Below are 15956 nucleotides of genomic sequence, written 5' to 3' on the forward strand. Positions count from 1 at the left end.
ACCTTTCTAAAAGCAGTGCGTCTATTCTCCTCTGACCTCTGGCATCAACGGGCCATTTTCTCTCAGAGAACTGCTGCTTACTGGATATTTTCTTTGTGTGGGTTATGCGGGACTACTCGGACCAGTCTGTCCATCTTTCAAAGTCCCTTAGATCACATTTTTACCACCTTCTCATGCTTAGGTTAAACTTCAGCAGGTCACCTCGATCAAGTCTACGTGCCTAAATGCTTTGAGCTGCTGCCACGAGAGATATTTGTGCTAACAAGGAGGCGAGGGTGTATGCTGTCGGCCTTTACAGGAAACAGGTGCTGCCAGTTGTTTGTTATCGATCCGTCGAGATCAAATATGTGAATTTCTTTAAAGCTTGTCGTTGAAAAAGGAAGCGCTAAGCACTCTTTGAGTAAAAACATTTCTCTTAGCTTTAGTGCTCGATACGCTGAATAAATCTGAATATCTGAAACCACAAAACTGCTGAATGTCCATTAAGATCTCAGAAGAACAACTCAGCAACTCATTTTATTTTGAACACATTCATCAGTTTGAAGAAAGAACACACGACCGAAAGAAAAAACATAAGCAAATATGACAAATTAAGGTATAATCCACTCCATTCTGTTTTCCTCAATTCAATTTTTCAGAATATACATTTTCAAATTCCACAGACTCCTGCTCACACCAACATATCTCTGTATCACACTGTAATTATTCATTATGTAAATAAATACACAAAAACTGAAAGCAAAGATTGTTTTTGCAGCCTAAATGCAAATTTTATCATGAGTTCGTTTATCACCGTGCTGCTGCAGTAACAAGCTGCAGTGTGAGGAGTTCCTCAGCTGTAGCACAGGCTGTGCATGCAGACTGTGTCCAGTGTTAATGAAAGAAAGGCTGCAGGAGAGAGCAGGAGGACTGCCGGGCTCGTTTCCTGCGAACAGGAGCGTGAACACAGGAATCTTCCCTTTGACAAAATTAATTAATTAAAAAATAATAATAATAATAATAACAGAGTTCAATCATATGAATAAACAGAAAACATACAAGCTTGAAATCCATCATTATTTAACTCCATCAGCTCAGTTTTTTTCAGGCGCACTATGGCCTCTACCATTTATTTTTTTTGGGAGCCAGAAGTGACCACATCTGGATGAGAGAGTGGAGTGACAAGCTACAGCTACTTTATTTAATGTGCATCAATAAACTGATGGATTCAGATATCTGCCAATTCATGCAAATGACAGACTTAAAAAAGTACAAGAATTTCCCCCAAAGCTGAAACACCGACTTCCTGGACCATGATTGGTACGACTGCACAGCGAGTCGTGTTTGTTAGAGAAACACATTCAAAAATGCGCCAAAAGGAACCAACACCACAAAGAGTTCCAGTCAGGAACTCCAGTTAGCTGACGCGATGATAGTTAGCGATAGCAGCTTCAGCTCTTTTCAAAGAGGCCACACCCCTAATAATGCAAACTTTAGGCCTTAATGTGATATAAACAAGTGAAATTCACTTTGTGTACAGTTGTTCTGTAAGGGGAAACTGGCCACGGAGACCTAAACCGTGTTTTTGTTGCAGGCTGTAAACGGATATTTTAACATGGGCGTCTGTGGGGACTGACTCACTGCTGGAGCCTCTGGTGGACATTAGAGGAACTGCACGTTGTGGTGCTTCCATGTTAATTTCCCTGGGCTACTTTTTTTTTTAATAAGACCACAAATTTTCAGTGCAGCAGCTTTGAGGTAGTGCTAACATGATAACAGTGCTCAGCATTCTTACCTGATCGCTGCAAAAATAACAGAACCGTGGCTGATAGTAGTGCACAAGCCAAAGTGCTGGATATATTTATCTATAGTGGCACTCAGTCATAGACTGTATATAAAGATCGATGTACCTTTTGGGTACAAAAAGTAAAGCCTTAAATCTGCATCCCTTTTATTGTCCAGTAGGGGGCGACTCCTGTGGCTGTGGAAAGACGTCTGATTGTGTAAAAGTCCACGTCTGTCTCACCCGAGCTCTTTTGCAAACTCTTTGCCGATGAGTTTACGGCCACACGCGCTTGTTTTAAATTCATTGAAAGAACGTGACGCTACTTTTGTGAACACACAGAGTCCAGAAGGACGACGGAGCGTACGAGCCTACAGCCGCCCTCAGTCTCTCCCTCCCCACTCTCTCAGATAGCAACAGCAAAGCGTGAGGCAGGACTTTGCTAACCAGTGGGTCACATCACAATACAGAATCAAAAAGTTATCAAACACTGAGCAGTTCATCCTGAGATGGAAGTTATTTTACCTCAAAACCTCAAATGTGAATCTCGTGGTGAGATTAGAGCAGAAACAACGAAACATTAGAGTCAGTAAGAGTCATCCTCTGATAATCACAAAAGTCTGTACAAAACAGATACTGTCACTCAGCTAAGACGTGCTTGAGAAGACGAGGAGGTAGAAAATCTTTAGTATTCATCCTCCACTCAGCATGCATGGCACTGACATAGAAAACTGGGTTAGTGAAGATGCTGGAAATACAGCAATAACTTCATGGTATCTACATTTATTCATATGATAACTTTCAAAAGCATATGCTGATGTAACGCTGATCACTTTAGCTTTTTAGAAGGTGCAAAGGAAAATTTACAGCTGGTGAAATACATTCGACTCTGCGGTAAACCAGGCTGAAGTGTTAAAGTGAATCAACGATCCAGAAAACAAATACATCAAGTCTGTTAGGCGTCCACCTGTATACCTTACTGGAGTAGGACGATAGTTTAAAGTGGACTTATTCTGCTCCATAGTTATTTATTCTTGGACTCTACCAGAGTAGCTTTGCATGATTCACAGTTCAAAATAATCCTTATCTTTTTGTGGGCCTTTGTTCAGCCTCTGAGTTCATCCTCCCCCTTTAAGGGTGACTTTATTCTAATTGGTCTGAACACCAGCTGGGCGGGGCTTTTATAATATGACCATATTAGGTATATCCCGTGTCTGTGACATGAAGCGTAGAAAGAACTGTGTGAAACTTTTTCACACTTAGATGATGTTTGGTACAATAATTCACCATTTTAAGAGTTTATAGATATAACAGAGCAGAGTAGGTCCAGTTTAAAGCTCTCCATTTATTTTCCTAATTTGTTTGAAATATTTGCGCTTGCAGTTCCTGCTCGGCTGCTTTAAAGAGCTGTCTGAGCTCCTTAAAGGTACTTTTTATACGTTTCCCAACACGGGGGCGGCATTTAATCTGTGCTTGTTATGTTAATGACTTCCCTGGTGACTCACTTCACCAATTCGTGGTACAGACTGGCTTATATGAAGGTACAGCCCATCCTTTGTTTAGCTTCAGCTGATCTCTCCAACACCAGCTTTGGACATCGACTCAGCGCGTGTTTACACTTACAAAGCTTTAAAATAAGTAGCTTTAATGCTCACGCAGGTTTGTCATTTTCCTGATGTCCCGTTATTTCAAAGAAAAGAGGGAAATCAAACAGCTGTAACATCAGATGAACATGTAACTTGTGTGATCCCCTCCGGTGCTGAATTACTGTTTTTCTGAGCACGACAGGCAAAAACACCTTTTATTACAATTCATATGTAAAAATATTTTGTTCAGTTAACCCAAAAATATTATTTTTATACAAGGTTTTTGTCGTCTGAGAGCACCATGTTTAGCACACTGCTTCCACTGTACATTGCACTGACTGCTAAGCTCTTATTTTCTGATGATTGGTTACAACCTTCCCGGCAAACCAAATAAATAAAGCACTTCACCCTACTGCGGTGAGATACGAGGACAGTATGTGTGTGAACACCTTTGGCAGTGAACATGAAGCTGCTCAGAAAGACTCGGAGACATTCACAAACACATCATCTCATGTCTGACCCGCCCCAATCCTACGGCTTTGGCCTGAAGTTACCAACCTGCTGCCTCGACGATGGCTGAAGGTCAATTTCTACCTTCGATCATGTGATCGTTCATCAGCCCGCTAATTAAAACGTCAGCCTGTGATAGCCGACCTCTTCGCCCAAACTCTGATGAACTAATTAAAAGCTGATTACCTAATTAAACCCCCCAAAACTTTATATCCCAGCTTCCCTTTGCTGAGATCACACCGGCGGTCATACAAGACGGTAAACTCTGTTACCATCAGTCATTTAGCCGACCTTGTTGAGGAGAATTAGTGGCTATTGAGCTCTTTCCAGTGGGACTTTTGTTTCCCAGAGATTAGTGGCACAGCGTGACAGAAATACAGTTGCAGATATACCGAGGCTGTAAACTAAAGCTTTGAAAAGAATGAGAAATAAATAAAAGTGCTGGACAGTAGCAGCAGCACTGTATCCGAATATATATATTTTTTAAATGTGAGGTGAGATGAAAGTTAAAAATGAAACAAAAACGCAAACGGAAGGCTTCCCATGGATGATTTTGGCTTCTCGGGAGCCTCGTAGTTAAAGAAAAACCACAACACTCCAACTCGTGTTCCTCAGCACGACTAAACTACATGTTAATCTGACCAAGGCTCGTTCTTTGAGGAGCTCCTCCTCATCTCCGATGTCCTTTCAGCTTCTTGTTCCTCGCAGGGGTTTTGATTGGCTGACTGGCGGCTCCGTTTTCCTTCGGCATCGGAGCTGCCGCTGTCGGTGGAGACATCGGAGAGAAAGGGTCTGGCTCTCCGTCGAGGCTGGACTTGAACGGCCCAGCGGGGGAAAATTTTAAAGGACTGAAAGAAAAGAAAATAATGGTCAAGTTATTATAAACATGAGCAGGAAGATAAACAAGCTTACTTTGGATGATCTCCCAAAGTTTGCAAGAATTCATTCCTCTAATTCTTCCCAGTGGGAGGATTTGCACTCTTCTGAGCTGGACTGCAGCTCTCACACTGTCCGACTCTTACCCTGTAATCTTGTAATTTCAGTGTCAGTGGCACTGTACTTCACTTTCTCTCATGTCAGTTCACAGCTGCCTATCTTGGCTAGGACAACAGAGACGTTTATTCTCAAGACTCCTACTTTCCTGGTTTAAAAAGTTCCCAGGGGCCAGTGCTGGCCTACCAAAGGATCCGATAATGCAACCCAAATGTTTCATAAAAATGTGTCTTTGTTCCCGGTGTGGTGATGGACACATTTGGAAAACTAAAAATATCTCAGACTAGTTTAAATAAAAGTCCTGCAGAGTACATGTAGTGACTGTAGACTCAGTTAACATGAAAAAACTTAAAGAAATTCACTTTCAACATCTCAAGCTGAAGAACTTTCAGCTTAAAAATTAAATAAGTAAACATGTTGGCTATAGTCAAAGTCCTTTTAGAAAGAAGTCCCAGCACCGCATACTGAAACGCTTCCAGGCAGATATTCTGGAGCTCAGTCACAACTAGGGATTGAGCTGTGAGGACCATGAACTAAAGTTTTTGGACCGTTTCTCTTGAATACAGACTCACAGAAGTGTCTTTCTTTGCGTTACCTGATGGGCGTGCGTGGGCTGCTGTTGTGTCGGCGTACGTTTCTCGCTCGGGGTTCGAATGAGAAGCCTTCCTTTAGACTCTCGAGGACCGATGGAGCCACGTATGTGAAACCCTAAAAACAGCAGACGAGCGAAGAGCCTTTGACTATCTGAGGCTTCATTATGTAGCGGACAGAAAAGAAGTCTGATGAGGAGGATAATCTCACAGCGAAGGCGAGCTCTGCGCTGTGGCTGAGCGAAGTATCATCCGGACTGTCCACGGGCGTCTGTCTGGTAAACCTGGTGTCAAACTGGCTCACGTCCTCATCCGACTGCTGCACATACGCAGAGAGAAAAGAATGAGCAATTAATAAAAGGTATAAGTTGGTGTGAAGGTAAGACAAAGGCATCGAGCGGTCTGGGAACATCAAAGAGAAACACGCAGCAGGAGGTAGATGGGAAGAGAAGTTAATTTAAAGAAAAAAGGGAGTAGAGACTGCTGAATCAACTCCTCTGGCTTTGAATAAAGGAATAGATTAACTTGAATAAGAAACAGTGCCCTACCAGCTGTGGCTTATACGGCGGCTCCAGTCTCTTATGCAGCAGCTCGTCCCAGTTAACGTGTTTAAAGAAGGCGTGTTTCTGTAAAGTAACAAAAGAACCTGTTCTTAGATTCTTGTGTTCTCGGGGGAACGCCACGAGTTCAGCTCCCTTTTGTTTTAAAGCGTCTGCTTTGGTTTAGCAGTGTGGAATATTCCCATCATATGAGCCGTGATCAGAGGTGTGGCCCTTAATCTAAAACCACATCTCATTTAAATGGAATCATTTTGACCTCTACGTTTTTGACCCACGTCAAGTGTCTTTGATTTCAATCTACACTTATTTTTCCCTGCACATCTTGTACCAGCACATCTTTGCTTTACATGTATTCACACACACACAGTCTGATTCAGAGAAAACACTGTACATCAGATTGATTTCCGTACAGATTTAGTCTAAACGATGAACAGTCTGCAGGTATTTCAGAGCGTTTCCTGTGTTGTAGCTCACACAGGAAGCATCACAGTTAGTTACCTGGATGTCAGCACAGTCTGCTTTACTGGAGCCAAGTCTTTGGGCTGGGTTTTTCTTCAACAGCTGAAAAACAGATAAGAGTGGGGCGTGTCACCATGCAGGGAGATAACTGTGTGTCTAAAACCCTGAGCCTGAAATAATTACTCAAACACGTTTTCAGGTTTTACTCTTTCTAACCTCTACATTCATATAACACCAAATCACAACAGCAGTTACCTCAAGGAGCTTTGTAATGTAAGGCAAAGACTCTACAGCAACGTTCACTTATAAGAAAACATTTTCATTCAATGCTAGCAGTTATTATGTGAAGAACAAACAACTTTAATGTAAAATTAACTGATTTTGAGCAACTTGTGACTGAAAGTATTTGTCAGATAATTAGCATGACTTTTCAAAACTTTTCCAGCCACAAAAATCTGGCTTTTGCAGGTTTTTTGACTAAAATCACTGAAACTAAAGTCATTCATTTGGTCCCTTTGCAAAGTTTTTATGTTGCTTTAAGGTGTCAGATGACCAGATGAAGGAGAACGGTGGAAGAAACGTCCACTGAAAGTATCTGTGCAGAAGAAAACCCAAGCAAAACATCCGGGTGCTGCGTACAAAACAAAGTTTTGTGAAAGTTAAAGGTGAACTTGACTAATGGCCTGGACTCAAAACTTTTACGATAAATATATATAAAGTTAAATGTTCCAGAGAAAAATCTGGACATGTTTAAAACCATCTGCTTACCGAGTGTTCCCTGGACTGTTTCCTACATTGATTTTATTTTGGCACAGAAAGGAGAGCGCTACACTGAGATGTGTGACTGGGAAGGGCAGTAAAGTCTCCACCGCACGCTGAGAAGACGGACAGCCAGCTTCTCTTGGCAGACGTGAAGGAGGGAGGCTGCTGGCAGGAGGCGAGCCCCGACTAATTCTTAAGAATCATTGATCTGACACCGAATCCACGAACAGCAATTACTCATATGTGTACAAACCAGACCAGGAGCCACGATGCATTATTTTAAAAAAGCAAAAATAACTGGGCTGAAAAACATTTGAAACCCACTCCAAGTGGCACAATCTAAAGCCAAAACCTTGCTTTTCTTTAGCATGATTTATTTGTGTAACCAACTGGGAGTTGATGAGATACCAGTTTAAAAACTGTGAAGGGACAGAAACGAGTTTGCTACCCTGGATGTTTGATGTGTTTTCTCTTAGTTCACTGGAGAAAACTTCAAAAAGTACATTTAAGCTTTAAAATGCACAGAAGGACAAGCACAGCTGCACCGTGTTTCATGTCACTTTGTGCTACGCACCTTTTTGACGAGGTCTCTGGCATCGATTGTCAGGTACGGCGGCAGGTTGAGTTTACACTTCAAGATCTTATCGATGGTCTTCTTCCTGTTTTCCGCCGTGAACGGAGGCTGAAAACAGAGTACGGGAGTCAGTCAGCGGTTACTAACAAGACATTAAAACTGCTTGTTAATCGATTCTGTGGGCACAGAAGTCACTCCATCCCAGCCTGACCCTAAATGCAGCAGGGTGGCTAAACTGAGGAAGAACAGGGGAGCCCACTGGTGGGAAATAACACTGCAACTGTCAGCCTGCACCACCAGTTTGGCCTCCTGTGACTTTTTCCTCGTTTGATGTGGAATTCAAGTTTACATGTTGCTGTTCTGACATACTGGTGGATTTTTTTCCTGGACCAGTACGGCCCTCTGTAGGAAAACTAGGGGAGCACAACTGATCTGAACAGCAAACACAAGGAGTCTGAGATCCTGCATTTTTTTTTACTTCTGAACATTTGATGAACAAAAATGTCTGACTGTCTCGTCACAGTCCAAATGCTCACCATCAAGATGTCACTGCTTAATAACCGGACTTCCAAGAAGCTGAGGACAAATTTAAATCAGGTACAGGCTCATCGTCTCGCGCACTTCTGGACCGTTTTCAGCTCGGCTGCTATTTTCAGAGCTTCTACTGGAAGTGCTGTTCTTGCACTTGTGCCTCCACATTGTGCATGCTGTGCTAAAACAGAGATCCTTTAACTTGATTTTCATTTTCTGGGAAGTGGATGATGTCACGGTGAGCCAAATCAGAGGAAGAGCTCAAGTGACGAGTTGTTATTTGCATGTGCTGGCACAAGATGGCAAGGTTGAGGCCATTTCCTCTGAATGCTGATGCATCAGGACGTGCTCACAGGCTCAACTGATGGTGCACAACCTCATGAATGCGAGGAACAAAAGCACGAGTAGACTCCTGGTCTCGCTCCTCCTCGCTCCCGGAAACTGTGGACAGTTCAACTGAAAACAGCTCGGTCGTATCCAGAGAGCCAGCCGTTATCACAAAATTCAGGTGAACCTGAAACAAGTTTATTTTTGCTCTCTGCAGAGGTCATCGCAGGACTTCTGATGATTGATTGAAAACCTGCAGCTGCACTGAAAGCTGACTGAAACATATGAGGAGATGACTGTGAATCTGGGAAGCCTGTTCTTTGAACCTTCTGATCATATTTATACTGCTGCTGCTGACAGGCAGTTGAGACGTAGCTCCAGCAATCCAAGTTTTGTGGACAGAGGCGTGAATCCATCGCTTGTAGAAATTCTCTGTCCAACCACCACTTTGTTTTTAATAACCATTTTAGCTGAAGTATTGTGGAGCTGAGGAAATAAATATTCTCCCTTAGGGTGTTTGGAGCACACACTTGATTTACTACTTTCACTCTTAAATAAAATACCTTGACTAGAAAATCCGATGTTGTGAAATAGATTTCAGCCTTCATCTTTGTAAAGCAAAACTTTAAGAAACGGCCTGAAGGCTCCACAGAAACAAACTGAAACTGCAGGAAGGAGCATGAAAACCTCGAGGCTCTCTGGATGATCAGTAAAAGCTCTTCTTTGACCTGCCGCTCTTTTTCCAAACCACCATCTATCGCCCTAAACTAAAAAAAGAAAAATGATTGCAGATACTAGCCACAGGGGGCAGTCTTTTATTCTGTTAGGCTGCAGCAACCACTTCTTCATAAAAAGAGAAGCAAGCTTCCTCTTTTTGAGGCGAGCTTTCGGAGGAGGTACAGAGAAAAGCCAGCTTAGCCCTACAGCAGCCAATCAGCCTAAAAAACACTCCAGGCTCCAGCTTACCGATCCAGTCATCATATCGTACATGAGCGCCCCGAGGCTCCACCAGTCCACCGCTCTGTTGTGACCCGACCTGGTCAGGATCTCTGGAGCCCTGCAAGAAAACAGGCAAACACAAAGTGAGGGAGTGAACGTTTTTGTGATGGGTTATAAAGCCGAAGCCTCGGAGTCTGTAACGTTTAGGTGTGTGTGTTACCCACATGTACTCGATGGTGCCGCAGAAGGTGTGTGTGACGGATCCATCGTGAATCGATTCTTTGCAGAGCCCAAAGTCAGTCAGCTTGATGTGTCCTTAAATAGAAAACCAAACTGAAGCACTCAGATGAGGCATAAACGACTCCCTGAGGTACAATTACATCCTGTTTAGAATTCAAGACATTTGCCTCTTTTCTCCACCTTCATTCAAAATGATGCCTGCAGTACCGCTAGTGTCCACTTGAGGCACGCTTTAAAACCAAGTTAGTTAAAATATGAGACTGTGCAGGAGAAATAAACACGTTTACAGGCAGCTATAAGAAATGAGACCCTCTATGGAGAGTTTCCAACTTAATACAATTTCAGCAGTTTTGTTATGAAGTGTTAAAGCTTGAATAATTCCTCCTGTCAGTCAAACGTAACTCTTAGACTGACAGGTGCATCTGAGCTTGCTAGAGTCCCTGAACTCTGCATCACAGTTGTGCTGTTAGAGCATTTTTAAAGCATTTATCTGCATAATAATATGACTGCTGTGCAGTTATTGTACTAACAGCGGCTCCAAGAAATCTGTGCCCCACATTTCTACATTTTTCTGCATTTTGTGCATTCTCAGGCAAACTTGTGCTCTCACCTTGGTGATTGAGCATGATGTTTTCAGGTTTCAGGTCCCGATAAATAATCCCGTTAGAGTGGAGGTGACCGAGGGCCAGAGTGATCTCTCCGAGATAGAAGCTAAGCATACACAACATTTTCATTAAACATTACTTAAACAGTGAACCGTTTTCAGCATCATTAACAAAACGCACATACCAGGCAGTGTCCTCCATGAAGATGCCTTCCTTCTCCAGCTGCATGAACAACTCTCCTCCTGAGGATAAACAGCAGAACACATGGATGAGACAGAGTTCACATAATGTCAGAACAGCGTGGTATGATAACAAATATCAGAGGCTGGATTTTCAGTCACATAGATTTTGTTTGACATGTATTTTGGGTGCAGGTTAAGAATATTTCTACATGCATATCGTGTCTCCAATCCGTAAAATGCCTTTGACAAAAGGACCTGACGGGTAAGTCAGGGTAAAGATGCGTTGCCCCACAGCTGGATGTTGCCTCCAGCTTACCGCTCAGACACTCCAGGATGAGGTAGAGTTTTCCTCCAGTCTGGAAGGCGTACAGCAGATCTACGATGAACGGGTGCCTCACCGTCTCCAGGATCTCTCGCTCTGCTCGCGTATGGGCCGTGTCTTTAGCGTTGCACACTATCTTTGCCTGCAGGAGACAAAGAGTGGAAGGGGGGCTTGATATAATGACGACAGAGACAAACTAAAAAATGAAAAGTGTGCAATGCGAGGAAGGTGAAACAGCATCCAGGATCCGTCCACGTACCTTTTTCAGGACCTTCATGGCAAAAATTCTCCCTGTCTGAGCCCCTTGAACCTTCCTCACTTGGAAAACCTGCAGAGAAAGAAAAGCAGCAGGATGCTGTACGACTGTGGTTGCATCAGGTGGGACGTTTTAAAATTCAAATCTGAAAAATCAAGGCAGATTTTGAAGATTTGGTTGATGGAATTCCCCCAAGAGTATGATCACAGATTAGACTACCTAGTAATGTATAGAGAGGTAATAAAAGGTAACAGGGACCAGTAAAACTCTGATCTACTGTTATCAAGAAGGAATACATAAAACCAAAAGTCTGTGCTGAAGAAACATGCTACTTAAAGAAGTGTCACATGTGCGCACACAGACACACACACACTTTGCCATAAGCTCCTTTTCCCAGCACAGTAAGAAGCTCAAAGCAGTCCGGTCCGACTCTCTCACGGTCCCTGTTGACACTTTCACTGGTCAGCTCCACCTCCTCCGTCTGGGCACTAGGCAGAGGAGAAAATAACCAGTATGGGTACTGGCATCAGCAGTTATTATTTATTTATGTTTTATATGCACTGTTAAACCTGCCTTACTTTTCTGGTTCTGGGACAGTGAAGTCACACACATCATCCTACAGACAGGGAGAAAGAAGACAAACAGGGTTAAATGGAGCTGCAATATTTCAAAGGTACTTTTAATCGAAATGAGGGCTGCGTAAAAGGAGTCTATAATCTGAAATTCTTGACTATCAAGTCAAGAATTTCAGATTATAGACTTTTGAAATGGATGACTCCTGCTGCCTTCTGGACCAAACTTCACACCTTCTAAGACGAACTAAAACTGAAAAATAGCAGCTGTGTCAAACAAGCCTGTGTATTGTATTGGAGAGATATCAGCTGAAGTTAAAATAGGGCCGGGTATGTAATGCCATGTAGCACCACAAGATGGTGAAAAGGTCCAACAACAACAACAACACACAACATTCTTCAGAGCTGTGACACAGCAGCAAAATAATAAGGAATAATAAAACTTTAAAGCTTTTTTAGCAACACCCCTTTTAAAGTGGCTGTCTTCTGATTGGCTCCCCTGTGCAAACAGAAGTTTTGGGTACCTGGTGAGTTAGATTCTATGAGATGGCCAACCCATCGAGTTGTCCCCTTTCTATAAGAGCATACAAAGCCCAAAGCAGAAGGACAGGAAATAGCCATGCTCCCAGTTTACTATAAAAGGGTTAGTTTTTCAGAATAAAACTCTAGTTAGTCAATTCAAAAGAATGCATTACTTTCCAAACAAAGCCTTCAGTGACTCACACAAAGTTATTGGGATGATTGTGTCAGGAGTTTCAAAATAAAAGCCCCTAGTTATAGTACTTTCTTTTAATCTCGTCATTTAAATTTCAGAATATATTAAAAAAGGTAAACCTGCTTTACAAATCTGTGATCTTCTTTCAACATTTTATGCAAAAAGTATATCATTTTCTGTCACTTCCTGTTTACCCTACATGTGGCACTTCATATTTTGTCATTATTTCACAATTTGTATGTTTATAGTATTTACAGAAGACAAAGTAAAGAAAAACAGCATTTATCAAAACTTAACAATACATTTACACAACATAAATAAACTATCGTATTAAAACATTATCATTTTTCACATTGTTCTCATTTGGCTTGGCTATAATGAGCATTTAATGCAGACCTCTGTGTCACTGATGTCCTCAGTCTCCAAGTCGATGTCGAACACTCCTGCCATCCTGAAACAAAGACGGTGCAGTCAGACAGTCTGCTGTGTTTCAATTCACTTTACTTACAAACACGGGAACATTTTTGCAGAATGTGAAAACTACACTTTGCTGCAAATTCATAACTGGAAATTTATGTAGGATACTGGTTTGTACAGAAATCAGGTTTACATACTTTTATATTTGGGAAGAAAACAAAATGCAATGTTCTGTGACTCTGCAGAACATAAATAAATGTATTTATTCATTCATTAATGAGGATGTGACTTCCTAACAGCAGCACTGGGAGCCGTCCAGAGGTGCATAACCAGACGAACATGAAGGGCAGATTAGACTAAATTAATCAGATCTAAAATCTAAAAATGACACTATGCAAAACAAAATAACCCGATGGAAACTTTAAATGATTTTAAATATCAATAAAACATTGTAATTCACTCAGCAGTGCTTTTGTTGCTGTTATTACACTGCCAATCCCAGGTTGGATATCCACACGTTTATTAATGAATGTTCTGCTATACCAGGTGCCCAAATAGGAAAGGTTAACAGCCAAAATGCAGCTTCATTTCAAAGGTTTCTGAAAATGTGCTTGTTCAGCGTGTAACTCAAACACAGCATCAGCTGAGTCAGTTCAAACACATCTTCAGACTGTGAGCGCACTCCAAATTTAACCAACTGGACCACAACACACCGGAACCACAAAACCCAGCATGTTTTACCAGCTGATAATTAAGGAGAGAACAGAAGTTATCTCCAGCCTCGTCTCACTCTGCTGCAGCTGATTGGCTGTAACACCAAGCCGTGTGTGAATAACCGCAAAAGATACTGAACCAAACAAACATTAGCTGAGGCTCCACCGAGCAAAACACGGCCCGGCTAAGTGAACGCTTACGACGCGGCTGATCTTCAGTTTAAACCCGTTAAATGTGACACGTGAATTCTGTCTTATTTTACTCGATCTACGAAGCCTCGGCGTGAAAAAAAAAAAACAGGGACGGAGCTCATTCACTTTCCACGTTAGCCGAAACAAATAAACGTGTTACCGTGACAGAAGCGCTGAGCTTTCTCTGAGATGATTTTAGTCCCACAGATGGTCTTTTAGAGTCTTTAAAGTGTCACTAACTTCATTTAATTGTCAGTGCGGTGACACGTCAGGCTGCGAGCAGGTTTGACAGGCTAAATAAAAACACCGAGAACAGGCTAAAGCTAACTAGCCTCACCTGGGGACGCTCCGTCATCCGGCGGACGCTCGGTTTTCTCTGTACGGTGATTTTCTCTCTTCAAGCAGCTTTATGCACAACCAGCGGTGGCTGTCATTGCTTTGTCAGATTTTACTGACCTGGACAAACAACCACAGAGAGCTGTTTGGGTTCCTCTCATACGCCGCGCTACTCTTCTTCTACTGCTTATTGAGTGTATGACCGGTGTGTTACTAACCCGCCTTTACTGCCATCTACAGGACTGGAGTTTCGTAGCAGCAGGAAATCAAAATGCGAAAAACAATAATTGTTTTTCATGTTTAGCCTGTCTGAGTAGCTCAGAAACTGCTGATCTGCTGGGATATTCCCACACAAACATCTCTAGGGTTTACAGATAATGCTCTGACAGGAAAAAATATCCAGTGAGTGGTACTTCTCGTGGAGAAACTACCTTGATGATTGTTTTGAATTAATGGGAAGGCGAGAGTTACTCAAATAACCACTCATTGCAATCAAGAACACCTCTCAAAGCATAGCAGATCAAGCCTTCATGCAGATGAGCTACAAAAGCAAGTGTCCACCTGAGGTGACACTTTAGTCAGCTAAGATCAGGAAACTGCAATTTCCCAAAACTATAAAATAGAAGACAAGGGGGGGAAAGGTTACCGGGTCTAATGACTCTGGATTTCTACTGCCACATTCAGATATCGGGATCAGATTTGTAAACAACATGAAAGCATCACTCCATCCTGCCTTGTATCAGCAGGTCAGGCTGCTGGTGGCGTGATGGTGTGGGGGATACTGCTTGGCACATGTTGGGCCCCTTAGTACCAACTGACTGGTGTTTAAACTCCACAGTCTACCCAATTACTGTTGCTGACCATGGTCTTTATGATCGCATTGTACCCATCCTCTCATGGCTGCTTCCAACGGGAGATTCATAACATGGAGGAACAGCTGACAAATATGCAATGACTGTGTGATGCTGTCATGTCAGTGTGGGCCAAAATTTCTTAGGAATGGTTCCAGCACCTTGTTGAATCAGTGCCATGACAAATTAATTCTGCTCTGGAGGAAAAAGAGGGCTAAGTTGGTACTAGCAAGTTGTACCTAATAAAGTGGCTGTGGAGCGTACACGTGCCTGTCTTCAGTTAGTCAATTCAAAAGAATGCATCTGTGCCTTTTTAGTGGTAACAGTGTTTTGTGCTGTGAATGTTTTGTACTTTTCATAGTAATTAGAATACTACTATAGCAAAGATAAGGGGTTTGAAATATCAGCAACTGGACTGTTTTGTTTACTTTTTTAAATTAAAGTTTTTGATTTTATTGTAATTTGTTGGTGATTATGCCAGAATTAGTACAGTATAGTACATTTAGCATGTGAGTTTGAAATGTCTGTTTCTTCTCTTCGTCCTCATGTATTTATTGTTCAGCTGCAGTTTTGTCTGTCATCATTTGGGTTTCCACAAAGTGACCCATTTGTTTCTGAGCCACAGGTTTCCTGAGAGGATCACAAACAACTGTCAAAAATGGGGAAAGAAGTTACCTGAGAATCACCTTCATCCAGTTTTACCCAGTTGTTGGTCATTTATCAGTCATTTCAGTAGCAGTGTCAAACTTGTGACCTTGTGGTGAAATGCAATTTTCCAGCTTGGGTGTAGTGTGGGCAAAATCCGTTAACGTGTTTCCTAGTATTAATCAAGCTGTGTTTGTTTTGGAAGAAGTAACGGACCAGGATCATCTGAACACTGACATTTTGAACTTACTTTAAATTTTTTTAGTCAAATTAAATTAATTAGCAAGCAAATGACATATGGGTGCAGGGAGGTGGCG

General features: G+C 42.2%; 1 protein-coding gene across 1 annotated transcript; it reads right to left on the minus strand.

The window, feature by feature from the left end:
* Positions 1–497: 497 nt before the first annotated feature.
* LOC309708496 (ribosomal protein S6 kinase beta-2-like) lies at positions 498–14332 on the minus strand. The gene is made up of 16 exons (XM_082536601.1): positions 14145–14332; positions 12882–12936; positions 11777–11814; positions 11572–11686; positions 11202–11270; positions 10937–11084; positions 10623–10680; positions 10444–10544; positions 9818–9908; positions 9621–9711; positions 7797–7904; positions 6500–6562; positions 5990–6067; positions 5653–5760; positions 5447–5559; positions 498–4706 (listed from the first exon to the last, which is right to left on the minus strand). Exons 2-16 carry the CDS (start codon positions 12933–12935, stop codon positions 4529–4531), a joined length of 1413 nt encoding a protein of 470 aa, XP_082392727.1. The 5' UTR covers position 12936; positions 14145–14332; the 3' UTR covers positions 498–4528.
* Positions 14333–15956: the final 1624 nt, after the last annotated feature.

The sequence above is a fragment of the Aulonocara stuartgranti genome, assembly GCF_965226115.1.
Source record: "Aulonocara stuartgranti genome assembly, chromosome: 6".
NCBI lineage: Eukaryota > Metazoa > Chordata > Actinopteri > Cichliformes > Cichlidae > Aulonocara > Aulonocara stuartgranti.

Coding starts and splice junctions, on each gene's coding strand:
- LOC309708496 (XM_082536601.1), bottom strand. CDS start 12,935: ATGGCAGGAGTGTTCGACATCGACTTGGAGACTGAGGACATCAGTGAC. Junction 10,681..10,936: donor CATCCTGGAGTGTCTGAGCG/GTAAGCTGGAGG, acceptor GTTTATCCTCAG/GAGGAGAGTTGTTCATGCAG. Junction 9,712..9,817: donor TGCGGCACCATCGAGTACAT/GTGGGTAACACA, acceptor GTTTTCTTGCAG/GGCTCCAGAGATCCTGACCA.